A 27,428-nucleotide genomic window follows, 5' to 3' on the forward strand; every position below is an offset into this window, starting at 1 on the left:
ACACACTACTGTTCATCCTCTCTTTGGCGCCAGGATCTTTACAAAATGTATGCTAGTGGGGGTGATGGTTGTGGTACATCTACAAATATCATTCATCTGAATTTTCCTTATTTGGAGAATTGGCGATCACCTATGACCATACTTCTCAAACTCTTAATGCAAGAAGTCTGGACAAAGCCTGACAAAATGAGGGGGACAAAGGCCCAAAAATAGGAACATATTTTAAATATTGCTCTTATAAACTTAAAGTTGCTAGAGTAACAAGGTTTGTTTTATCATGCATTTTCTTTTTTTTTTTTTAAACAAGTTTATTGTTTTAACATATAAGAGAAATATCATAACAATTTTATACAAATAATTAAAAATAGGTATTATTATAATATTCAACAAAACAACTAAAGTATTTACAAAGACATCCACTACAATCAGATCAATTAATTAAACTAAAATACTGTGCTATTGAAATTAGAATTTTTTTAACAAATTTTGTAAATTATCCCATACAATAAAATGTGATGTTTTTCTAGTTGTTCTCATTCTAATTGTGCTTATTTCCATATGACACATTATATTCATAACATTTTTGAATTCATTGAACAAAGGAGGTGTATCTGAAATCCAATTTCTAGTTATTATTTTCCTAGCCACTGCTAGGATAGACCATAACAAGGGAAGCTTAATCTTTTTAACACATTGAGGTACAGGTGTGTTGAATAATATAAGAGACTTAGAAATAATGAAATTATCTGTAAAAGAGCCTGCAAAATTCATTAATTGACTTCCAGTATTCTTTCAACTTCATACAGTCATAAAACATATGAGCCCAGTCAGCATTAATTTCTACATTACATCTCTTACATAGATTATCTTTATTATTAATTTTATTCATCATCAAAGGTGTATAAAAGATCTATGTAAAAATTTCCATGTATAAAGTCTCCAGACAATGGAAGATGTAGTTCTATAAGCAGATTCCAATATATATTGTTTATCTTGTTGAGTTGGTGGGTCCCCATTAATAGAGGTGAAATAATTCCAGTATGAATCTACATTGTAAAAAGTTTCTTGTCTGATAATTTTATGTATATATGAAAGTTTACCTTTATCAGAAACTTTATGCTGTAAATTTATTATCAAGTAATCAATCAGTTTTGGAATAGATTCTTTAACTGTTATAGACATTAGATCTATTCTATCAATGAGATGTTGTCTAAAGATCTGAACCTCTAACCAGCAAGTTTCTCTTAGATCAAATTCTTGTTTTAAGAAATCTAGATTTTTAACTTTATTATCAGATATCAGCTGATACCAGTACTTTAGATTATTATCTATAGCTAAATGAGCTCTTTCAGAAGTAGATGACATAAGCATACCCTGAGTATAAATTATAGGGAATACAATAAAATTCCATTCCCTATACTTAGGGTGCATGAATATAAAGTTACGATAACTAATAATAATATTTAATGGGTAACAGACCATATGTTTAGGTGTAATAGGTGAAGTACAAAATTCCTTTAGCAACCACAACATGGAGTTATTTATAATCATATTTTTATGTGTTAAGGAGATTTTCATGAAGTGCATACTAATTAGCTCCCAATAATCTTTCCATTTTGCGACATATGACCGATCTATTAATAAAGTAATAACTTTTATAATAGAAGAGATAATATATAAATTAAAGTCTGGAAAAGAAATACCCCTTGAGACCAGCTATTAGTATGTTTCTTTAATGCAATCCTAGGTCTATTAGGTGCCCATAAGAAATTTAACATTAGTGTATTCAGTTTCTTGATAGTTATTTTTGTAGGTGAAAGTATTATTGATTGTATTAAGTATAAAATCTTGGGGAATATTATCATTTTAATAATTGTAAGTCTCTCCTCCATAGTAAAAAACATATTATTCCAGGTATTAAAGAGATTTTGTATATTAAGAAAACAGGTATTATAGTTATTATATATAATAGATTTAATATCTTTAGATAGTATTATACCTAAATAAGTTATCTGACCTGAGTTGGGTACATATTTAGTAAAATCACTAATGAGAGTATTTTTTCGTGTATATATAGGTAGTAGTTTAGTTTTTTCTTCATTGAATATTAAACCAGAAATACTTTTAAAATTCATCATTTTATCAAATAAAGACTGCATAGAAGAATTAGATCCTGCTGATGTAATTAGAACATCATCTGCAAAAGTTGAATTTTTGATGTTGTATTTTCTTCTATTTCAAAACCCTCTATGTCAGTACTGTTTCTAATCAAATTAGCCCAAGGCTCCATTACTAAAGTGAATAATAGTGGAGAAAGTGGACATCCTTGCTTTGTACCTTTAAGAATGGGTATTTTTGTGAAACATATGTTCCTACCTTAATATAAGCCAGCGTTCCTTTGTATAAATGCTCAATTAAATTTACAAATGCATCAGAGAAATTTGTGCACTTCAGTAAGGTAAACAGATAGTCCCAACTTACTGAATCAAATGCTGAACCTATATCAAGACTAATAAGTGTTAAATCTTTCTTTTTCCTATTTGCAAAATCAATTAATGTTAAAGTTCTTCTTATATTATCAAAAGTATTTCTATTTACAATGAAGCCCGTCTGATCTATGTCTATAATGCCGGGATAATTGTCTTCAATCTATCAGCAAAAATACTCATAAACATTTTATAATCAACATTAAGTAATGAGATGGGTCGATATGAAGAACATCTAGTTGGATCTTTATTAGGTTTTAAAATTGGTGAAATAAATGTATATTGCCAAGATGGGGGTTATTAACTCAGTTTGGGCCAGAATAAAAACCTTATGTATTAATGAATATGTAGTTTTAGAAAGGATTTTATATATCTCTGGTATAATACCATCATTACCCGGTGCTTTGTTTGATTTAAGCTTATTTATTTGTGTAATAACTTCTGTATATGAAATACTCTTGTCCAATAGTTTAATCTGTTGTTTATTAAGCTTTTATTCATGTTTGTGGTTATAAACTCTTTTATTTTATCTTTAGGTTCCATGTTAATGTTGTTATGGTTAATCTTGTGAAAGTGATTTCTAAATTCATCCAGTATTTCTGGTATACTAGAAACATTCTTCTTTTTCCTTAGAGAAAAGATTTCTTTGATATGGTTTTGTTTATTCAATCTTTTTGTTTTATTTTTAAGTCTATGTAAGTATTTGGGGCTTATTGAATAAGACAAAACTTGTATTTCTCTAAAGTTATTTTAACTTTATGAGTTAAAATTTCTTTGTATTTCTCATTTAGTTTGTTTATTTCTTCAATAACTTTCTTGTCCATAATATTTTCTTTATTATTATGTTTATAAGAGTCTAGTTTACTTTGAATATCTAGCAATTCCTTATCCCAAGATTTCCTTTTGTTATTATACCATCTGATACTTTGTCCATATAGATATGATTTTAAGGCATCCCAAACATAGACAATGGAGACTTCAGGAGTATTATTTATGTCTAGAAAATGTTGTACTTCTGAAAGTATATATTCTTTATAGTCTTTTAGCTGAGTTAAGTATGCTGGTATCCTTTTGATCTGAACATTATGAGTATTTTTTATCATGAATTCAAAAACAATTGAGTTATGATCAGATATAGGACATGAAATGATTTTGGAATTAATTAAATCTGTTACCATCTGGTTAGAAATAAAGACCCTATCTATTTTTGAATAAGTTTTGTATCTGTTAGAATATCAGGTGTATGGTAATGATTTTGACTCTATCTGATTATTAATATCATTCAAATGATAAGAATTAGCAAAATCATTTAAATGTTTTGCATTAGATGTAATTCTTCTTTTCTTTATAGTGGTAGTATCACTTTCATGTAGTATACAATTAAAATCACCAGCTAAAATAATATCCCTATAGAGAATGATATGATCTTATCAATATGATGTTTCACTGTATTAATACCAATTCCAGGTATCCAGTATACATTAATTAAAGTGTAAGTCTTCCCATTAATTTGTATTGTAACCATACAAAACATTCCTTTGTCATCCTGATAAGACTTAATGGTTTTAGGAATGGGCATACTTTTATTCCATAAAATAGCCACTCCTCTTTTTTCTGAGTGTGTTCTGAACTAACCAATACTGCATACTTATTAGTGGCTAGTTTATCAATATCTTTTTCAAGAGATGGGTTTCTTGCAGGAAGACTAGATTGGCCTTGTGTAGATTAATGTATCTTATTAGGCTTGCCCTTTTACACGGATTATTCAATCCATTAATGTTTAAAGAAATTCCTTTTAAAGATGTCATTTGGCATTTTAAAACTCAAGAATCTTATGATCGAAATAACAAATAACAAGATAAATAATGTTACATCTCCTCTTTTAGGTGTACCTTTAAATATAGCTGTATTTATTAAATCTCTTATGGGATTTTGTATAGGATTCAATTTTGTTTGTAGTGACAATGAGTGTACAAAATATATTGTGGATGTCAAAACTATATACATATAACAATGAACAAGTGAAAATAATGTAAGGATTAAACCTTGCATCCCGCCTGGAGTTGAAAACTCCAACTTAGAGCAGTATTTACTACTCAAGTTAACCCCTACCCTAAGCAGCAGTACCTCAGCTACCACCTTATCAATTTAATACTAGTTATATTTAACTGAGGTTAACAGTTTTCAATTCAATTATCTATCAAGACAAAACTACACATTTGGTAAAACAGCATCATATAAACTAAAATAAACTTTTTTTTTTTTTTTTTTTTTAAAAACTGTTCATACTATTATATAGATCTATGTAATATATAACACTTGAATTCTAATAGCATTCAAATAATCTTAATGTTAGAAATCAAGAGGAGAGAAAATTATGTTCTAACATTCATTTAAATCAAAAACTTTGGCTAATATGATTCAGACATTACATGCATTAAGATGCATCTATTTTCTGTCATGTGAATTCTATCAACAGCTTCCAAAAAAATCTTGAATTGTTTGTATATGAGCATTTACTTAAACTCATTATTGTCAATAGAGTAAAATATTGTATTCATAAAAATTATTATAAATCATATTGCATAGTTATGCAGATTCTCAGAAACACCTGCGTTACCTAAAAAAAAAAAAAGCCATCACACACATAAACACAGACACACACACATACATATACACACACACATATACACACACACACACACACACACACATACATATACACATACACATATATACATAGATACACACACACACATATATATATATATATATATATATATCTGATCTCACTGAGTTGTGTGTTAGTAGAGCACTATCCTACTTGCTGTCCCTAGAATAAATCTGTCTGCTTTATACAAAATAATGCACAGCAAACACATATTAGTAACCAGATTTTACAATCATGCTAACCTACTGCTTTAAAATATATCACATGACATTTCTTCCAGAATAGAGTTATAAGATTATTTATGCTTGCCAATCAGATGAATTAAATGAGTTATAGTAAAGTATATGTTTGGGACACAAGTTTTAACACAGATTATTATGCTACTGTTAAGTAGATTTTCAAAAACATTTAAATAAATGTTTCATTTTCTATGCCTTCTAAAATAAGATATTTACTTGCTACAAGAAACTACATCATCCAAACTCATCATAACTGACATATTTTATGAATAGAGTATTTTTCCTGAATCTGTGGTGTGTCAGTGTGATAACCTTGTCAATGTTTATACTAACTGCTTTCAGTTTCTCTGTGAAAATTCTGTGAGTGAAGCTTCTGAGGAAACTCATGGACACTGTGCATGAGACAGCCCACATCCCAGATTGTCTCCCTTAACATTTTGGCGGGAAACTTATTAAAACTTGTGGCAAACATTCATTTTGTCAATAGAGTAAAATATTGTATTCATAGAAATTATTATAAATCATATTGGATAGTTATGCAGATTCTCAGAAAAAAAAGCCATCACACTCACACACACACACACACACACACACATATATATATATATATCTATCTGATCTCACTGAGTTGTGTGTTAGTAGAGCACTATCCTACTTGCTGTCCCTAGAATAAATCTGTCTGCTTTATACAAAATAATGCACAGCAAACACATATTGGTAACCAGATTTTACAATCATGCTAACCTACTGCTTTAAAATATATCACATGACATTTCTTCCAGAATAGAGTTATAAGATTATTTATGTTTGTCAATCAGATGAATTAAATGAGTTATAGTAAAGTATATGTTTGGAACACAAATTTTAACACAGATTATTATGCTGCTGTTAAGTAGATTTTCAAAAACATTTAAATAAATGTTTCATTTTTATGCCTTCTAAAATAAGACATTTACTTACTACAAGAAACTACATCATTTAAACTCATTATAACTGACATATTTTATGAACAGAGTATTTTTCCTGAATCTGTGGTGTGTCAGTGTGATAACCTTGTCAATGTTTATACTAACTGCTTTCAGTTTCTCTGTGAGAATTCTGTGATTTGAAGATTCTGAGGTAACTCAAGGACATTGTGCATAAGACAGCCCACATCCCAGATTGTCTCTCTTAACATTTTGGCGGAAACTTATTAAAAACTAGTGACAAACATTCATTTAGCAGTGTAAATGCATCTAAACATGACAGAACCTCCACAATGTATTCCACAGATCATCACAGCCTCTATGCAAGTGAAATTAAACTCAAAATTACCAACAAGCAATAAAACTCAGCATTCTTCTCCCAACTCAATTTTCATACAAATCCTATTATTCACTGTGCCCACACAGTCTAAAGCATTTCTATATATTAATAAAGAAAAGAAAAGAGAGTAGAAAATAAAAGGGAGTGAGGCAGAAATAAAAAAATGTAAGAGAAAGCTGTAAGAAGTATATACAATGGAATGTTACTTACTGTTTATATTAATAGAGTTAAAAATAAAACATATTATTTACTCTTATTTAGTTCTGATTATTATTAGTTAAAGCATGACAGATTATTTACAAACAAGCATAAGCAGTATAATCAAGAAAGTATAATTAGAAATAGCATTTGAAGAACTTATAAACTTTTACAAGAAATAAATATGTTATTATTCTATTAATGATATTTTCATTACTGTTCTCCCTGCCCTCCCCCACCCTTTACCCACTACATAATCTAAATAGAATGTCATTGTTTAAACAAAGAAAATAATAAAAGAAGAAGGAAAAAAAAAAAGGTAAAGATAAAAAATGTATCAAATTACTAACCTTACTTTTTTCAGAAAGAAAAACAAATCGAGTCACAGCCTGCCATTAAATCCTCAGGCATTTTGACTGGTTATGAAACAAAACATTTCTTTGCACATAGAGAATAACTTTGATTAAATCTTTTCCAAAATATTTGTGGCTTTCTGGAAATGCAGGAACTATATTCAAAAGGATTAATAATTAACTAAAATGATGAGTGAGAAAAAATCTTATATCAATTCTTTTGTTTTTTAGTCTCTTCTTCTTCTCTGAAGTCTTCCAGGAAGCTTCAGTTGCCAATCTCTTTAATGAAGAACTAGCCCATTCAATTTCTTCTATTTTATCCAAAATCCTTTTTCTTTGACAAACAGTAAAGCAGAGTCTAAATCATCGAAGACCTTAGGACCATCAGGAAGGAAGATTTTAAGCTTGGCAGGAAACAGAAGGTATGTTTTAAACTGTGCTTTTATAAGCTCCCTTAATAGTGGCAGAAAAACTTTACTTTTAGCAATAACGATGGAAGAAAAGTCATAGTCAAAACACACAGTTGTCTCATTAAACTTAACAGGAGCTTTAGCCCAAGCAGATTTAAGAACCATCTCTTTATCAAAGATGATAGAAATCTAACTATAACTGATCTAGGATAGTTTTTGTTAGAGTTAGTATTAGCTATAGATCTATGTGCTCTTCGATACCAAAAGAGAATGCTTCTGGTAAATCTAAAGTTTTAGGGAGCCATGTTGTTAAAAAGAAGTAATATTGTTACCTTCAATATTTTCTGGCAGTCCAAAAATCCTAATGTTATTGCGCCTAGATCTATTTTCCAGGTCATCCAGCTTTGTTTGTAAATGTGTATTTTGTTTCAGCAGAAACTCAATGTTGATTTCCTGTTCTTGTATTTTATTTTCCATGTCATTCACAGCTTCTTCTATGCCTGTCATCTGGATCTTCTGTTGTTGCAGGTCCATATGTAACAAGTCTATTTGTTTTGTAGTTTTTTTCTATGAAAATGTCTATTTTAGTATCCATTTTTTCCATCTTAGCAGTAAGTTGCTGGACTATAATTATCAGAGACTGAAGTTCTTTCTTGATGCTGGAGTCTTGAGAATTTGTCTTACTGGAACTCATTTCAGACTGATAAACTGACAGGAAAATTTCCAAAGTAATTTCTGACAGGAATATTATTAAGATTTCCTTTCTTTTTTAGATATAGTTCAAGAACTATATAAAACAAACATATTTAGAAAGAAAATTACTTCAAGAATTAATTTTTTAAGTAATTAATTCCTGTCAATGTAATGAAATTGGTGGAGCTGAAGAAATCTGCTGCTATCCTGTGTTCATCCTTGGCCATGCCCCCCTATCATGCATTTTCTGAAGGATTTGAAGTCTGAAACTCAAAACTCAAATGTATGTCATTAAGTGACTTCAGTCCTTGGATCATCCCAGTGATTTGCCAGAAAACCACAATTTTTTTGAGAAACAGACCAAAAATCTGAGCCAAAAATCTGGACAGTTGAGAGGTATGCATCAACCCAGTCTGCAAAGAGTAATGGACCAGACTCCTAACCTATTCCAACAACATGGTACTGTGGTGAACCAGAACAAGTTATTCCCCCCTCTCGTCTAACCAATACTGTCCTTGGGGTGTCATCTAAACACTCAGTGACAGAATTTCTTCCATTTCCCAGACTAAAAGATGTTCAAAATGCAACACAGTCCTTTCTAGCTAAGCAAGCTGTGTTGACAGCAGTAGTTTTAACTCCTGAATTGTGTGGCAACCATGATCCCTGTCTGGCCATGATGTGCTCCAAAAACAGTGGGGGGAAAGGTGTTCTACCTGCTGTGGGAACTGCCAAATGTGTGGGACTGGGCAGTTTTCCACTTTATCTGGTTGCTACTCCTATTCTGCGGGGATGGGGCAAACTCAGTTGGGGCTTCCAGGATACTCATTAGTGGTCTGGGCGAGTACATCTCGGTCAAATGTAAATGACATGGTCTCCAAATCTCTGAACAGTGGTGACAGCCAGTGTGCTGTATTTGTTACCCATCAGCTACAAAAATGGCAACTTTCTCTCTTCTACCCATCAAGGAAGTTTTATTTTTATTTTTTTCCCTCAAAAATGTATATAGAAGTACCCTAGCCTCATTATTAATCACACTCATTCACAGAGTAGCTAGGGAGCAAGAGAGACCACATTAGTTCTGATAGATGTTTAGTGAAATCAGTCAGCCTTGGTTGCTGATCATAGTCTAGAAGTCAGTCCACCCAGATATTCTACTGACAGAAAAGAGGTTGTCTCATCTGTTATGTCACAGGCACCTCATTTTAATAGTGGCCACTGGATCAAGCCACCCGCGTGAAGTATGACCCATTTTAAGGTTGACTTAGAAACTGCACAAAACACTTTTTGCCAACATGTGAATGACATTTTCATGGCCACATGGTCATTGGTAGTCTGTCCTTGCATACAAGTAAAAGAAACCATAGGTGTGCACTGCCTGTTAAGGTACTATAAAACAGAATATCTTCTTTATGAACAAATGACAAGTTCATCTTCTTTGTCAACAAATAGAAAGGCAGGAAAGTAGTGTCAAAATATTTTTCAGTTAGTTATACAACTGCGTAAGTTTTTACTATGAAAAGTGACAAAAGGTACTTCCTTGTGCAAAAAGCTCCATTCTACTAGGGCTTTAGCTACCTGCAGTGCTTTGGTTTGAAAAGTTACATTAGATGAAAACCATCCAGTGTAAACTGGTTCACACACCATACCGTTATCAAAATCTGTAATCTCGATTGGCCCTCCCATTCCAGGGCTTCTTTAGGTTTGGTCTTTTGTTGACCTTGTAAACTCTTTCACCACGTGACCTTGCTAGTTCCTGTTGGCATTCTTTTTTCAACAGGATATTCTTCAGAATTCTACATTAGGCTTATGATTCTGTTAATAAGGAATCCATCATCTAAAAAGAAATGGATTGAAAATTTATTTTTTTTTATTTATTTTACATTTGTTGTGAGAACAAAGGCCCCTTTTCAGAGGACATGAGAGGAGAAAAGTTTCAATACATATGCCGTACAATCAAAATCTTTTTAAGTTATTTAATTTCAACAGCATCAGGCAAAATGCAATTGTAATGTATAGTAAACTCTGCACCTATGGGATTGGTAGATGCTGGATAACTGTAGTTTCTGGTTGCTTGAGAATTACTATTAAAAATAGGCCTGACTAATACTGTACCGTATACTATTTCTTTGGTTTAACTTGCTGTCAGGGTGGGAGAAAGGGAATGTTCCTTTTTAAAACTCTGAAACTCTAAAAACATAAGGTATGTTTCTGTGGGGGGAAAAGTGCAACACATGAAAATTTTACTGTATTTCTTCGTCTTTTTTTGCCGATTGCTTGAGAGTGCTGGTTGCTTGAGTTTTAGTTAACAGAGTTTACTGTGCGTGTCAGTAGGAAAAGGATGAGTAAAAATAGCCAAAGCTTACAAGTGCTGGAAAGATGGTTTGCTGAGTGGTTCTGTTGCCTGATGGTACAAGTTCTATATGTCCTTCAATCAGAACATGTATTTCAAAGATTATTGTAATGGTGAGCACCTCCCGTAGAGCTTTTCTGCAATTTGCTGTTAAGTGACATCAGTAAGGCAATTGTCAAGACTTGTGCTGAGTCCGGGAAAATGTGGAGACTGACTGAAAATCTAGACTTAGGAAATATGAAATCCAAAACTGGCATTTCTCATGATATTCCCTTTTCTCTAAGGTCTAGTGATCTTGGTGTATGTACCAAGTTTGGGGGTTGGGGGGGTGAGACTTGCCTACCATATCAGGGATGCAGGGGGCTTGCCCCCCCCCCTTAAACTGTTTAAAGGAGAAAAATGATTATTTTGATACTGTCTTGTCTCCTGCATTTTTGGCATTTTTTTGGTATTTTGGTACTTGGCATTGCAAGTCTTGATATTTTAATAGGGAGCCCAGCAATAGCACTTACTTTTTGGTCTGTTAACTTTTTTTTTATTAATTCATTACTTTATTAGCCAGAAAGTGCCACTTTTCAGATGTGACATAGGAGAGATGTTTTTTTGCTGTAAACTTTCACTATCTTTGTTCATACATGAAAATGTTTGATCTACTGTGGAAGCAAGTAAAGCATTTTATTAACACAGGCATCTACAGGGGGTGAGGGGAGGTTACACTGTAGTTAAACCGCACCCTTCATATGTAGTATTCAATGGCTGAGAAGGACTGACAGAAAAAGAGAATGTTTTCTGTGTTTGTGTACATGAGGCAGATACAGTGCAAGCTTTCTGGTCAGTGTGATGTATTAGTACAAGTTAAGGATGAGGGATGTACTGTTGGAGTCCTTTTTGGCCACTGGACTGGTACAGGGTCAGCAGAAGCCATGGAGGCATTCACAAAATACAGTACCCTTACTGGCATAAATTTGTGCCGAAGCTCTCCTGTTTTTTTCATCAAGTGAAGTACATTTTAGATGTTCCCTAGTTTGTACTTAATACTGCTGAAAAGGAGGGACTGATGGTACAGGAGGCTAAACAAAGCATTTGGGGTTACCTTTTTAGTGTGAAGCAGTAACTTGGTCTTTCTGCTTATTTAATCCCAGGCCCTAGTAGTGGGAAAAGATGTTTGGGGACAGATTTCGCCATGGGAAACACTTCTGTGGAAAACTTCTTTGAAGCTCTGCAACTCACTGTAATAATGGTCTGCACTGTAACTTTGAGCACCATCTATTTTCCTGTCTCTCAGCTTCCTACGACTCTGGATTGCTGTGCTTGTCATCTACCCTACCAACCAGGCGGTCATTGCCTTGACGTTTTCCAACTACGTCCTGCAGCCCCTCTTCCCAACATGCCTTGCACCAGAATCTGGCCTTCGACTCCTTGCTGCCATCTGCCTCTGTAAGTAACATTTTCCTTTGTTTATAGAACTGTATCATTACTTTATGTAAACTGCACTTTGCTTAAAGGTCAGAATAATGTGTTAAATATGGTTTCATTACAAGCTGTGACAATATTCAAGAATATGCTAGAAACGTAGTATACTTAAATGTGTTGGAGTGTTTCTATCTGTGGGTCGCAGTCTGGATGTTGAAAATGGGGGCACCAAACTGAGACATTCTACTGCCAATACTTATGAGCACATATAGGAGGATCCTTACAGTGGCAAAATCTACAAAAACCATGATTCTAATGAATCTGAAAAGAAGGAAAGAAAATCACTAATGTCACACTTGGAATTCTTCTGTCGTCTTTGACACACATGGATAGGTGTCATTCCTGCTTTTGTAAACATGGATAGGTGTCATTCCTGCTTTTGTAAACATGATGGATGTTTCTAGTCCATGATTTAAGCTACACTTGTGTGATAACTGAAAGTGGTACTGTGTCTCACTGTGGGATAATGACTTTCATTTTTTATCATTTGCCTTTGTGTTTCTAGACAGTTAGTTTTTGTGCATTTTTATAATGCAAGCACTGTGAAATGTGTGTAATTGCTTTACAGTCATTATGTTGAGTCTTCATATGGTCGACGCACTTCTGCAAAAGTTGGGATGCTGAATTCCGGCGTACCCGACACAAACATCAAAATTCCCTACTGCTCTAGACCCAAGAACAAGTGTTACCATGGGTCCAGAAGGGGGCAAGGTTGGACAGTCATTAATGTTGGTGTTTGACATTCCAAAGTTCGAGATGCAAGAATCACACAGGTAGACTCGATTGCCTGTGACTCAACATAATGATAGAAAACTGTGTAATTTCTCAATGTACCATTGCATGGAGGGCGACATTGTACTAAATTGCCATTGGCTTGTCAAGAGACTTTAATGGTGGTATATGAAACTTTTTTTGAGTAACTATGAGGGAAGCTGAATGCAAACTTCATTTCTCCATCTTTCCTTTGAAAAATATACCAGGCTCATTGATTAGCTCTTAAATGCTCCTGGAGTAATTGAATTGATTTGTTATCATTTGGTTATATAGTATGTCTTTCAAGTTTTAGTTGATTTTTATGCAGAAGTTATGAAGTCATGAGCTTTTTTACTCCTCAACTTTTTGTACTTATTCACAGAATGCAAATCACAGTATGCTGCCATCATGGAGGTGGGCATGCCTCAGGCAGACTATACTTAGTGCATTTTGTAGGCTTGATTCTTAATGGTTTATGAGAATAGCCCAGAGTTGATTTCCTGTTTCCATCCTTCACTAAATGTAAATGTATGGTATTTGTGAAGGACTACAGTACCATTACAACCACCAAATGTGACAGACATTGTACCACTACCACATCAGTGAAGGATGAAGTGGCACCATCATCTTCATAAAGGAAGTGATAACAAGAAAGTGCACAAAAGTCTCGTGTCAATGATTAATCCACAGAATATAACTGTGTTCCAAGGGCATAAAGGGATATGCACTTCTGTACTTTGTATGGTCTTCCAACCTCCACACCCAAACTGAATGGGCGCACCCATCACTTAGAGCCTCACCAGTCTGTCAGTGAACCAATGTTTTCAAGTATACCCTTTTTCCGCATTAAGTACCTTTCACACAAGTGTTATTTTCGCAAATACGTTTATCCCAGGGAAGGCTGTCGGCTCTTATGTCGTCAGTTAATATCCCTCAGTTGTAGTCTGCCAAAATGGTCCCAAAGGCTTGTGTCCTACAGTTTGCTACCCTACAGTATAAACAATGGTTACCCTCTTCTCCGGTAACAGTAGTGCATAAATATGTTTGTAATAAATGCAAGAGCTTAAAGGGAAAGTTAAATTTGCTTAAATATCAAATATAGTGAAAATAAAAAGTAAAATATATGTAGGTTGCTGTACAAAAGTAAAAGAAATGGAAGTAACATAGCTTAGATGCAAATAGAAAGAAAATGCAAGTAACATAGTTTGGATGCAAATAGAAAAAAAAAAAACAACTGTAGATATCCAAGTTCTCTGACTAGCTTGCTACAAGAAGACTGTCCCTCAAAATAAATATTAGATCTCACAGGATGGTTCCACAGGCAAGCATCAACAAATCCAATAACTATCTGTTCCATATTTCTTCTATAGGACTTGGATTAGTGTTATGTGACCAGGTTCAGACTGACTTTTCATAGCTCAGCAAGGTTGTTGTGCCTTATATTTTAGACTTCTTAGACCTGTGTACGTAGTTTAGCAGAGTTTCTTAATTTCAATTTTAGGAGACGGGTAATGCATAATTTCTCTAAAGTTTAAGAAAATGGTGTTCCGTAATCTAATAACTACAACACAGACCTTATTCCGTTCTCTTCATACATTTCTAGTAACAAGACTTAATTTGATGTTCTTTATTGCCTGGCTGGTTCTGAAATGGCCGCAGTGTTTGAGATGAGTGTGAGTGCAACATTCTGAGTGGAGAATCTGCTGAGGACCGCAGGGCAGTGAAATAAGGTATAGTGGTGGACAAACATAACTGGGGAACTGGTGAACCTTGGCTTTTAGAGAGAGAAAATAATAAGCTTCCTAAAAATATAGCCACTTGCAGTTACTTTAGGCACCCCCCTGTAAGCTGAACTAAAACTCCTGCAGCTTCTGTCTTCTCAACTTTTTATGCTCCTCTGTAGTGTACAATCCATTTTCTTTGCTTAGCCAAATACCACTTTGAACAACTTTTACATATCTCATTTATTCTTCTCCTTTATGAACAAGAAAAAAGTATAAAATGTAAAGCATTCTGTGCTGCTGCATTATAAATAAGGAATTCCACAAGTCAGCACAAAGGGCAGTTACCACAAAAAATGCAGTAAAATGAAGAGCTGGCAATCTGTATACCTCAGTAAAGCAACTTTTATTCAGTAATGCAATGAGATTAAGTGGTTCCATCTAAAAGTGTAGACTTCATCAAAATCAAGTGCAGAGTTCAACTCAACACATCTATCTGCATAGTGAAAAAATCCGCATGAGCAGTATTAAAAAGTTACACTTAGAATCTAGACAGTACAAAAAAAACTATGAACCAATGATGGTGCATCTATAAGCATTGCTGCATTTATATTGATACAGATATAAAAATGTATGCTCAAGTATGTATGGTACTTGTTTTGATTCATATATTTTAAGTATAAAGTTTTATATGTATGTACTTTGACCTGGGAGACACCAAAGTAAAGGGCACTAAAGAACTGAGCTACAGTTTTAGAAAGGGTACACAACAGGAAGGGAAGTTACAACAGCAGTGAAAATTGTGCAGTGCATGGCATATTCCTATTAAATGACCTAAAGGTGATTGTATCCCAGCAACTTTTCTTTCTTTTTGCTTCCTTCAGAAGCACATGTAAAATGTTTCACCAGCTAAAACAAGAACTATTCTTTCCTAATACACAGCTGGTATTGAGCAATGCAAAGTACTGTGTACAGTTTTGTTGACCTTATTCTTGCATCCATGCAAACAGGACATTGACAGTTTAGAGGGCTATAGAAGTGTTGCAAAGTCTGCATCAGAAGCTGTATAGAGATACTAGAATAGCTTATTGTGGAGTCTTGGGGGGGGGGGGGGGCAGGTGGCAGATGTAATGCAAACATTAAGTACCAAAGGAAAGACAAACAATATATCCTGTTTCTTCAAAGGAGTTGTTTGAAAACAAGAGGCTATGGTGTGATGAAAGCAGACTATCTTAGGAAGCTACAAAGCATTTTTTTCTTTCATGAAAACAGTGGTGTGTGAATGAAACAGCCTTCCTAAGTGTCTTCAGTTTCAAAAAAACAGAGGAGGAATTCAAGACTGGGAGGACTGTAGCAGTTTAGCAAAAAAGATGAAAGCTATGAGCATCCATTTACCTTCATTGTGTAGTTCTGAATTTGATTATTTCAGTCACCATTTGCCTACTGTGACTCTGAACAAGTCATTTTACCTGACCGTGCTCGTAGCTCACCCCTAAAAAGAAACTTGTGCCTAATGGATTTACCTTGCCAATACAAGACTTAAAAATTGTTTGCGGAAGAGAGACTATGCATTTTTTTATGAGTGGTAGGTTCTGTTTAAAGACAAGAAATCCTTTGAATTTTCACTCTAATTCAACAAATTTAAGTAAATAGAAACACTTAATAAAACAGGTCTTGTGCATTATTGGGGGAAGTTAACTTTTTGCACCTATGGAATTAAATAGACTAACTCAGAGTTTGCAGAACTACAACAAAAAAGGGGAACACTTGATTTGGCAATCCTGTTGCTGTACAACTCAGTAAATGAACATCCATTTGTTGAACTGCTGACTTGAAATCTTTCATAGATTGGCAGCTCAGCAAACAGACCTTCAAACTACTTCTTGAAACTGAATGCATACTGGTAGAAATAAATTGGTGGCGAAGAAGGATCAGACCTTGTTCATCAGATTGGGTACTGGGCAGAAAAGGTGAGCCAGTAGATCCTTATTCAGTCCTTCTATCTATGTATAACCCCTTTCCCACTTTTGCACATGGGATGAGGGTGTTATCTCAGTGATTGATAATCATCTAGAGCCAAGGTTGGCAGGTGGCTAGCTCTGCTTCAGCTGTTCTTCTATACCACACAATTTCACGTACACTCATACCTTCGGTCAATTTAGAGTGTCCAATCCACCTAGTGCATGTCTTTGGAATGTGGGAGGAAACCAGAGCAACTCGGAGGAAACGCATGCGAACACAGAGAGGTCATGCAACCAAGAATCGAACCAGAGAATCCTTTGATGTGTGGCAACAATTCTATTCACTGTGCCACTCCTTATTCAATGTTACATTTTACTAACAAAACAAAAGATTTTGTGTAACTGCAGTTATTTTCCCATATGGCCACTGTAATGGCATATACTTCCCTCCTCTTGTTTGTTAGTACTGGCAGCCACCCTCTCATGGGCCACATTTTAAATGGAATTCTTAATGAAATCTTTGCAGTGCACTGCGATTTCTTTCCATGGAAAAGCATTAGAACATGTTTAATATTTTCATGCAAGCCATTATTTTCTGTTTATTTCCTCAATCCTTGCAATTTCCAACTTTTGATATATTTTAATTATATATAATGTTAAGATTTGCCTTTATTTGATTTTCACAATATTTTGTCTCCTGCACTTCCAACGTCTACATACTAGTATGTATGTAACCAGCCATTCACAACATTTGTTAAACTACTCCAGTTCTGACAGCAAATTAGATTGGAGTTTGTCATACGTATTCTCCATTCAGTTTTATTTATATTGTTCCTTATTGTAAGGTGTTTAAAAAGCAAGAAACCATAATATTTCATTGCTTGCAAATTCCCTAGTAGTGGACAAATAAAACCGGCATGATTAAATGTGACAGCATACAAGATTTTATTTACCAAAATATTTTTCTTTTAGAACATCTTTTTGGCCGTCCATTTTTTGGTTGCATTCTACTGCATCTATTTCATAGTAGAAGGAGACACTTGACCTATTTTGCTTTTTAAGTTTTTTTTTTTCTGTTCCAATCTAGTTTGCACTCACATATCTCAACTGTCCAGATTTTTGCCTCTTATTTTTGGTCTATTCCTCATAAAATTTGTGAGTTTTTTTTTAAGCAAATCACTGGTATGATCTGAAGATTGAAGTCACTAAATGACATACATTTGAGTTTGACTTCAAATCCTTCAGAAAATGTATGTTAATACAAAACCTATTACTCTAGCAACTTTCTAAGCTTATAAGAGCAATATTTAAAATATGTCCCCATTTTGGACCTTTGTCCCCCCGTTTTCTCAGGCTTTGTCCAAATTTCCTGCAGTAAGAATTTGAGAGGTATGCCTGTCTTCACCAAGTTCTCTCATCGTTTTTTACCTGGGTCATACGTCTTGCTTGACTTTCAACCATGTCTCCACCACTGATCCAACTAGCTCATTCCATGAGTTCAGTATCATATTTTTGAAAAAGTACTTGTACAGGTCCAAGAAGTTGTTAGTCATTGCATTTCATGTGGCTTCTCTTCATCATGTTCACAGGAGGTTACTAGGCTAATGGTTCTGGGGCCCTTACAACCCTAGCCAAGAGTTTATCCCCCAAAAGGAAACCTCAGTCAACACCTGTCACCCTTATCAATGAGGGACACAGGTGGAACCCTGGGAAAAATCTGTGGTTTTTCATCCACTCATCAAGGTTGTGGTTGAAGAGGGTCAGCAACATATTCGTGTATGGGGAGTCCATTCCAGAGATGGGGCAGCCTCTGGGAGACCAACCTGTCTCTCCAGCAGGTTTTGTTAGTGATTCATATTAGATTTAGGTCTTTCCACCAGGTAATGCGCGAGGAGTTAGACTTAATATGGAGCATCTCTAGTAGGGCAGGGTCCGAGATTTGCCTTGTAGGTGAGACACAGATCACCTCTGAGCAATCTGTATGGTACCAAGTAGAGTGATAGTGATTTGAGCTTGTCCACATAGGACAGGTGTTGGAGGCCATGGATTCTCTTTGTGGGTATTTCTGTGGCCTTTCCAGCTGGTGCAGGTGTTTGGAGAGGTACATACCAAACTGGGCATTGTACTAAAGTATTGGCCTGATGAGGGATGGCTACAGAGAGATAATAACCTTCGTTTGTTCTGGATGCAATTCCTTTACTTATGAGATGAACCAAGTAAAAGGCTTTTCTGACCACTGCCGCTACATGATGGTCAAATGGAGATTGTTGTCAACATGTGTACCCAGGTCTCAACACAGGTTGTCAACATGTGTACCCAGGCCTCACCACAGGTTGTCAACATGTGTACCCAGGGGGTTGTCTAGTGTTTAAGATGACCTTTTCACACCTCCCTGATGATGCTGTATACCTGTATCGCATCCCCTTTGCCCCTTGTAGTCTCTGCTGAGAAGAACTTCAGCTCTTCTAATCTGTGGTCATACCCACTAATCTTTTTCCCACAGATGGTTCTACTGATGTTCTTCGTATTTCACTGTTGCAGTCATTACATTTAGGTTATCCTGCTGGCAGGTTGCCCTCAGTTGGCCTGAATTCCAAAGTCCTGGGTCCTGCGTTGGCTGCTGTCACCTCTTCCCTGACGTCAGGTCATCAGGGGTATAAAAGATGCAGCCGACGTCATTTTATTCAGTCTTTCTTGCTGCACGGTGCCCGAAGCAGAAGCAGTTCGCAAGTGCCGGTCAGCCGACTCCTGAGATTTCCGTGTTCGAGTTTCAGATACGAAGTCTTCATTAAAAGCTAAGTACCCCGTTGGGGAAACTTTTTTTTCTTGCTCCAGACCAATGTCAGAAAAAGTTAATTGTATTTCTTGTGGGAAGCAAATGCCTCATAAGGACTTTCGTTCTTACTTTATTCCTTGCCTAGGCCCTGACCACGACGTTGCTAGTTGTCGGTTTTGTGCTAGATTTAACCAACGCACTATTAAGCGTCGGTACGATTTTGCATTAAGCTATTTTGGGTGAAGATTTAATTATACAATGTCATTGGATAGCCATCAGACTACCGGAGTTCACAAAAAACGCAAAGAAAAAGACAGGCAACTGAGGTCCAAAACCAACGAAGCTTCTCCTAAGCAGGTCGCCGGTTCTCAATGAGGTGCTTTCGCAGCCCCTGACGCCTGCTACTTTAGAGTCACAGGCAGCTACCGACTCCCACGTGGAGTCGGCCAGGCCACAGGAAACTCAAGGTATTGGAGCCTCGGAGATTATTCCCTCAGATGGTTCCGGAGCCGCTGAACAGGCATCGTCTTCTGAGGGTGTATTCAGACCTAAACAATTATATATATTAAACCGACTTCAAAGACTAAAGCACCTTTAAAGACAAAGAAGCAAGTTCACCAGCAACAAGGACAGGCCTCCATGCCCAAAAAAACAGATGCTCAAAATGTCCGAAGACTTAATTACCTTGATCAGAGATTCCCATCCTCCTCCTGATAAGAGGCCTAGGCAAGAAACAGACTATGAATCTTAAGATCAGGTTTCCATTTCTTCTGATTCCTCTTCTGATCAGGAATATTCTCTCCCCCCATGAGGATTCTGATACTGAAGAATCAATTCCATCAGCTTCTCCTCCTGAGGACTACTCTTTTGGGGAAACCTTACATACCATGAGGGAGCACTTCCACTGGGAGAGCCAAGATTTTTCAGAATCTAAGAAAAGGCTCAGACTTCCTTTTACTTCCTCAACACAGGCCTCTAGCTATTCCACCTGTGTTGGACATTGTAGACTATGTGTTCTCGGAGTCCAGTCTGACCCCTGACTCTTTACCTCCAGCTCCTATTAAGCCGGACAGATACTACAGGCTTCCTGACTCTCATAAATTCCTTTTCAAAAACCCTACTGCAGACCCAGAAACTATTTCTCATGGTCCAAGGATCCAAAAGGGGTCAAGGCTTCTACTGCAAAACAACTCTACCCCTTCTGATAGGGATTCTAGGGCACTGGATAGATGGGGAAAAAAGATTTACACATCTGCTACTTTGGCTATAAGGGCCGTATATTGCCAGTTTCATATGCTCAAATATCAGCAATATATCATGACATTGCTTAAACAGAAAATTATGGCAAATTCTGAATGTGCAGAAAACCAAAGAAATACAGGATTTATTGCATACAACTGAACAAGTTGGAAAGCATACTTTGCAATGTGGTTTTGATTCTCTGGAGGCCTCCTGCAGGGCCGCTGTTAGGGTTCTGTCATTAGGAGGCATGCTTGTTTAAAAGAACAAAATCTGCCTAACCATGTTAAAGCAAAATTATTAGATGCTCCTTTACAACATGATACCTTGTTTGGTGTTAAGGCAGAAGAGGTGTTAAAGAAAATGGAAGACAAAGCTAAATCTATGCAAACGGTCAAGGATTTACAGCCACCTAGATTTAGCAGACACTGGCCTACAAAGAATTGGTCCTTTCCAGTCTCAGACAGACCTCAAAGGGGTAGATCCAGACGCACTAGAGGCAGATCACAGTCGCAAGGATCCTACAGGTCTAAGCAGTGGAGTGCCTGTACCTCCAAAGGTGGAGAGGACAAATCACAATCATACAGGAAACAGTCCCAATGACTTCCCCCTGACTGCACCAAGCACTTATCTTCTGGCAGCACCCTTAGTGGGAAAACTAGCGCTTTTTTCTCAGAATTGGCACATTATAACCCAGGACAAATCGGTTCTAGACATAGTGTCTCAAGGCTACAAGTTTCATTTCCATACCCTACCAAGGGCAAACGGTTGGCCAGACCTGCCAAAAAATCAATGGGCAGAGGCTCAAAAACAAGTCACAGCTCTCATGGACATGAGGGCTATTCAACAAGTGCCTCAGCAAGAGCAGGGACAAGGATTTTACTCGACTGTTCTTGGTACCCAGGAAGGACCAAGCAATACTGGACCTATCTAAACACTTTCCTGGCTATACCAAAATTCAAGATGTTGACCTTACAGCAACTTCTGTCCATGCTGGGCAGCAAGGCTTGCCTAGTGACTTTAGACCTATCAGACAGACATGAAGAAGATTCCTCAGATTTAAGGCTGGCTCAAAGCATTACCAATTCTCTGCACTGCCCTTTGGCTTGTCTACTACACCCAGGGTCTTCACAAAGTGCCTGGCACCAGTAATTGCTTACTGCAGACAAAGAGGAATACAAATATATCTTTACTTGGATGACTGCCTCATACAAGCAGAGAACAAGGACATTCTACTACAGCATCTGACGTTTGTGATAAGACTTTTAACATGCCTAGGGTACACAGTCAACAAAAAGAAATCAAATCTAGTACCCTCTCAAGAGATAATATTCCTGGGTGCAAGCTTAAATGCAACTGCCCAGATGGATTATCTCACTCCAGACAAACAAAGGCAACTGACTACCTATTTCAAGGAAATGGCAATAAAGGCCCAATTATCTGCAAGAAAAATTCTGCAGGTTTTGGGCTTCATGGCATCCTGCATCGTACTAATTCCATATGCAAGACTGCATATGAGGAAAATTCAGTGGTACCTAAAAAGTGTTTGGACGCAACATTGCCACAGTCTGGAAACAATGATTACTCTAATTCCCTGCCTGCAACAGGAGTTTCAATGGTGGGCAAAGGCTTGTCACCAACACAAGGGACAGCCATTCTCGCTACCCCCAGCCAGGCAGAGACTAACAATGGATGCATCAGATTATGCCTGGGGGGCACACATGGCAGAAAAAGGCATTCAGAGCACCTGGTTCACAAACCAAAAGCATCTGCATATCAATCAAAAAGAGATGCTAGGTGTTCAAAATGCCCTGACAGCCTTCAAGGACCTACTTCATCCGGGACTACTACTGATAAAGACAGACAACACCACGGTCATGTGGTACATAAACAGGGGGGGCACTCATCCCCTGTGCAGACTAGCCATGGCTTTATGGGACACAGCATTGACTTACCAAGTTCATCTACAGGCACAATTCCTGCCAGGAAAGGAAAACACTCTGGCAGACGAACTAAGCAGAAACCTTATGGATCCCCATGAGTGGCACCTGGATCCACAAGTCTTCAGCATGATAACAAAGAAATGGTGACGCCCGGGCATAGATCTATTTGCCTCCCCTCAAAACAATCAACTAAAAAGATTCTGCACAAGGACTTATCACAGACCAGCTTGGAAAGTGGATGCCTTATCTTTTAACCAGCTTGGAAAGTGGATGCCTTATCTTTCAACTGGACAAACCTATCAGTATATGCCTTTCCTCCACTACCTCACCTCCCCAAGGTACTCCTAAAAGTCAGGCAGGAGAAACCAAAAATGATTATGATTGCCCCAGACTGGCCACGCCAGTACTGGTATCCGATCTTAAGGATCTTGTCCCAATGCCCAGCCTGGACCTTACCTCAAATACCTCATCTACTGTCCCAGCAAAACAATCAGATTCTGCAGCCAACTCGGGACCCTAAACCTGGCAGCATGGCGGATAATGTAGCCATACAAACCACACCTCTCAGTAAAGCTGTGATGGATGTCATTTTAGAAGCCAGAAGGCCTAGTACTAGAAAATTCTATGCTGGGAAATGGAAGAGATTTTGCGCTTGGAACCAAGCTCAAGGAACTGATACAGCTGTCCCAAATATTCCTCAGATTTTGCAGTACAAAGGCCTATCTTTCTCATCAATTAAAATCCATGCCTCTGCCATTTCGGCTCATTACAATACAGAGCCACCACTCTTTTCTCATCCTTTATTATGGCAGTACCTCAGAGGAGCCAAAAACTTAAGGCCTCCAAGGAAAATGCCAATACCTGCATGAGACCTCAATTATGTCTTAGAAAAACTCACCTTACCTCCTTTTGAGCCAGCTGCTACTGCAGATATAAAATTCTTATCTTGGAAATCAACTCTGCTCTTAGCAATAACTTTTGCAAGACAAGTTTCAGAGTTACAGGCTCTCATGGCCGTGGAACCCTTTATCATTTTTTATCCAGACAGGGTCTCTCTGAGAACAAACCCTACATTTATGCCTAAGGTGGTATCCAGTGTAGCCCTTAACCAAACTATTCATTTGCCAACCTTTTACCCGAATCCACAGAACAAGGGGGAGAAAATTCTGCATTCTTTGGACGTACACGGACAACTTAGATTCTACTTGGACAAAACTAAAGTTTTCAGAAAGACAGAACAATTACTAGTGGCATATGCCACAGCATCACAAGGAAAGGCTATCTCCAAGCAGACTATTTCAAAGGGGATAAGTCACTGCATTCGTTTCTGCTACTCGCAGCATGGCAAACCAGTTCCTAAGGCCATTAGGCCACATTCAACCAGAGCTGCAGCCACTTCTGCAGCCTTTCTCAGGGGGGTACCAACCAAAGACATTTTAGAGGCTGCCATTTGGAGTTCAGTGCATACCTTTACAAAACATTACAATCTGCCTCTTTACTCTAAATTCAGGGCAGGCTTTGCCACTGCAGTTCTGCAGGGCCTCGTAGCCGCTCCTAATGCTGTTTAGCTCCAGCCCCCAAGCCCCCCCCCCCCGCCCCAACCATAACTTTGGGACTCAACCCAAATATAATGACTACAACAGTGAAACATGAAGAACATAGTACAGTTGTGTACACTTACCATAAATGTAGATGTTCGAGTGTTTTCACTGTTGCAGTCCAGGTTACCCAACCGTCATCCCACTTATTTTTGCTGGAACTTATCTTTACTTCTTTAATCTATACAACCTAGATGGTGTATTTGCTTATAGATGAAGGTAAAGCTTATTTCTGGTGCATTTATGTTTTATTTACATAAATTTAGCCTACCCTTTTGGGGGCACCTGACATCTGGGGCAAAAAAAACTGAATAAAATGGCGTAGGCTGCATCTTTTATACCCCTGACGACCTGACGTCAGGGAAGATGTGACAGTAGCCGACGCAGGACCCAGGATATTTGGAATTCAGGCCGACTGAGGACAACCTGCCAGCAGGATAACCCAAATGTAATGACTGCAACAATGAATACACTTGAACATCTACATTTATGGTAAGTGTACACAACTGTACTTTTCTTTCTCTGGAACCCCCTCCCAGAAACCTGATGTCCCTCTTCTTATATGAGCTCAAAGACTGCACTAATTAATTTTAAGTGCGGCCTGATCATGGCCTACTAGGGCATGTGGCTTTATTACTTTGCTTTTTGAGTCTGAATTACTGAGGTTCTACTTCAGCTGTTCACTGCTGTCATAGCCTTCTTATTATGCTGTTGCTAGACTGTTATGCAGTGTTCAACATCCCAAAGTTCTTTCTTGCTCTGTTGCCCTAATTACTACTCTCCATCTGACACTTCACATCATGATTGTTGTGACCCAAGGATGGTTCATTGCCTCTATCTTCTCTACCCATCAACCAGAAGTGTAGCTGGGTTTAATCGGCAAACTGAGCTGGTACTGTGAACCAGTGCCCCACCCCCCTCAAGCACTTCACTATAAAAAGCTGATTGCTACATTTTAAGCAATTGGCTTATTACAGTTAAGTCTACACCTACCCCCTAGATGTTCTTCGTGTTTCACTTTTGCAGTCATTACATTTGGGTTATCTGCTTGCAGGTAGCCCTTAGTCGGCCTGATTAACAAAGTATTGGTCCTGCATTGGTTGCTGTCCCTTCTTCCATGACGTCAGGTTGTCAGGGGTATAAAACATGCAGCCGATGCCATTACATCAGTCTTTCTTGCCGTGCGGTGCCCAAAGCAGAAGCAGTTCATACATGCCAGTCGGCCGACTCCTGAAATTTTCGTTTTCGAGTTTCAGAACCGAAGTCTTCAACTAAAGCTAAGTACTCCGTTGGGGAAACTTTTTCTTGCTCCTTACCGATGTCAGTAAAAATTAATAACTGCATTACTTGTGGAAAGCAAATACCTCATAAAGATTTTCATTCGTACTGTATTCCTTGCCTAGGCCCTGACCATGACGTACCTTGCTGTCGGTTTTGTGCTTTATTTATTCAGTGCACTATCCGTCGTCTGTATATTTTCGCCTCTAAATATTTCTGTTCTTGGTTTAATTATCCAGAAATGTTGTTGGTTAGCCATCTGACTACCGGGATTCTGAAAAAATGCAAAGATAAAGACAGAGACAGGCTGCCGAGGTCCAAAACTGCCGATGACACTTCTCCTAAGCCAGTCACCAGTTTGCCGGTAGTCGGTGAGGTGCTTTTGCAGCCCCTGATACCCACTACTTCCGATTCGCAGGCCTCTACTGAGACCCATTCAGAGTCCGGTATGCCGCGAGATGTTTCAACTATGGAACCTGCGGATGTCTCTACCTTGGATGGGTCCGAAGCCGCTGTGCAGGCGCCAGCTTCTGAGGGTGTATTCAGGCCTACGGACTTGCGTATTAAACAGACGCTTCCTTCTTCACTTAGGCCTAAATCTCAAACCATGCCTAAAAAAAACGACGCCCAGGACACATGCTCAGGCCTCTATGCCTAAAAAACAAATGATAAGAATAGCTGAAGATTTAATAACTCTAATCAGGGGTAGCCAGCCCCCCCCCCCTTTTTAAGAGGCCTAGGACTGAAGCGGTTTATGAATCTTCTGACCAGGATTCTGTTTTTTCTGATTCTTCTGATGATCTGGATTTGCCCTTATCTACTGATGTAGAGGACTTCATTCCTTCTGCTTCCCCTCCAGAGGATTTTTCTTTTGGGGAAACCTTGCGTACTCTAAGGGAACATTTCTACTGGGAAAGCCAAGATTTTTCTGATTCAGAAAGAAAAAGGCTTGGGGATTTCTTACTGCTACCTCAGCATAGGCCTTTAGCTGTTCCACCTGTACTAGACATTGTTGATGATGCTTTTTTGGAATTTAGTTTGGCCCTTGATTCCTTGCCTCCTGCTCCCAGAAAACATGACAGATACTACAGAGTCCCTGAGTCACGCAAGTTCCTTTTTAAAAATCATATTGCGGATCCGGAGACTATTTCACAGGGGCCCAAGGGCATTAAGGCTTCTACTGCTAAAAATCCTACACCTTCTGATAGAGACTCCAGGGCGCTGGATAGATGGAGTAAGAAGGTTTACACTTCTGCATCCTTGGCCATTAGGACTTTAAACTGCCAGTTTCATATGTTAAAGTATCAGCAACATGTTATTGGATTGCTTAAACAGAAGATAATGTTGATTCCTGACTGTGTGAAAAATAAAGAATTACAGGATTTAATGCATTCTGCTGAACAAGTTGGAAAACCATACTTTGCAATGTGGTTTTGATTCATTAGAGGCCTCTTGCAGGGTTGCTGTTACTGGGTCTGTGCTCAGAAGGCATGCTTTGCTAAAGGAGCAATGTATGCCTGATCATGTTAAAGCTAAATTGGTGGATGCTCCTTTAAATCAGGACCGCCTGTTTGGCAACAAGGCTAAGGAAGTTCTTAAAAAGATGGGGGCTAAAGCTAAATCTATGCAAACTGTTAGATTTCTTACACGTTCAGCCTCGTAGGCACTGGCCCTCTAAGAATTGGTCCTTTCCAGCCCCTTCCATGTCTTCTCAAGCCAGACACAGAAAAAGCCCCAGGTTTCAGTCTCAGGAGACACACAGGGCTAAGCAGTGGGGGGGGGGGGGGCCTCCACTTCCAAATCTGGGAGTAATAAGTCTCCCCCTATGGTAAACCTGTCTCAATGACTTCCGTTTAAAATTTCCAAGCACTTATCAACTGACTGCCCCTTTGGGGGGGAAGATTGCTCTTCATGCAAAGAACTGGGAACTCATTACCCAGGACATGTGGGTTTTAAGTATAGTGTCCCAGGGATGCAGATT

At 37.6% G+C, this 27,428-nt stretch overlaps 1 protein-coding gene across 1 annotated transcript in view; it reads left to right on the forward strand.

Annotated features, from left to right (window-relative positions):
- LOC122794370 (large neutral amino acids transporter small subunit 2-like) overlaps positions 1-27,428 on the forward strand; it is a 724,393-nt gene that overhangs the window by 51,875 nt on the left and 645,090 nt on the right. Inside the window, exon 3 of the mRNA XM_044062706.1 lies at positions 11,991-12,142. Coding sequence (XP_043918641.1) covers positions 11,991-12,142 — 152 coding nt within the window. The remainder of the gene's footprint in view (positions 1-11,990; positions 12,143-27,428) is intronic.

This window comes from Protopterus annectens, chromosome 2.part1, assembly GCF_019279795.1.
Source record: "Protopterus annectens isolate FY-2018-M chromosome 2.part1, PAN1.0, whole genome shotgun sequence".
Taxonomy (NCBI): Eukaryota; Metazoa; Chordata; order Ceratodontiformes; family Protopteridae; genus Protopterus; species Protopterus annectens.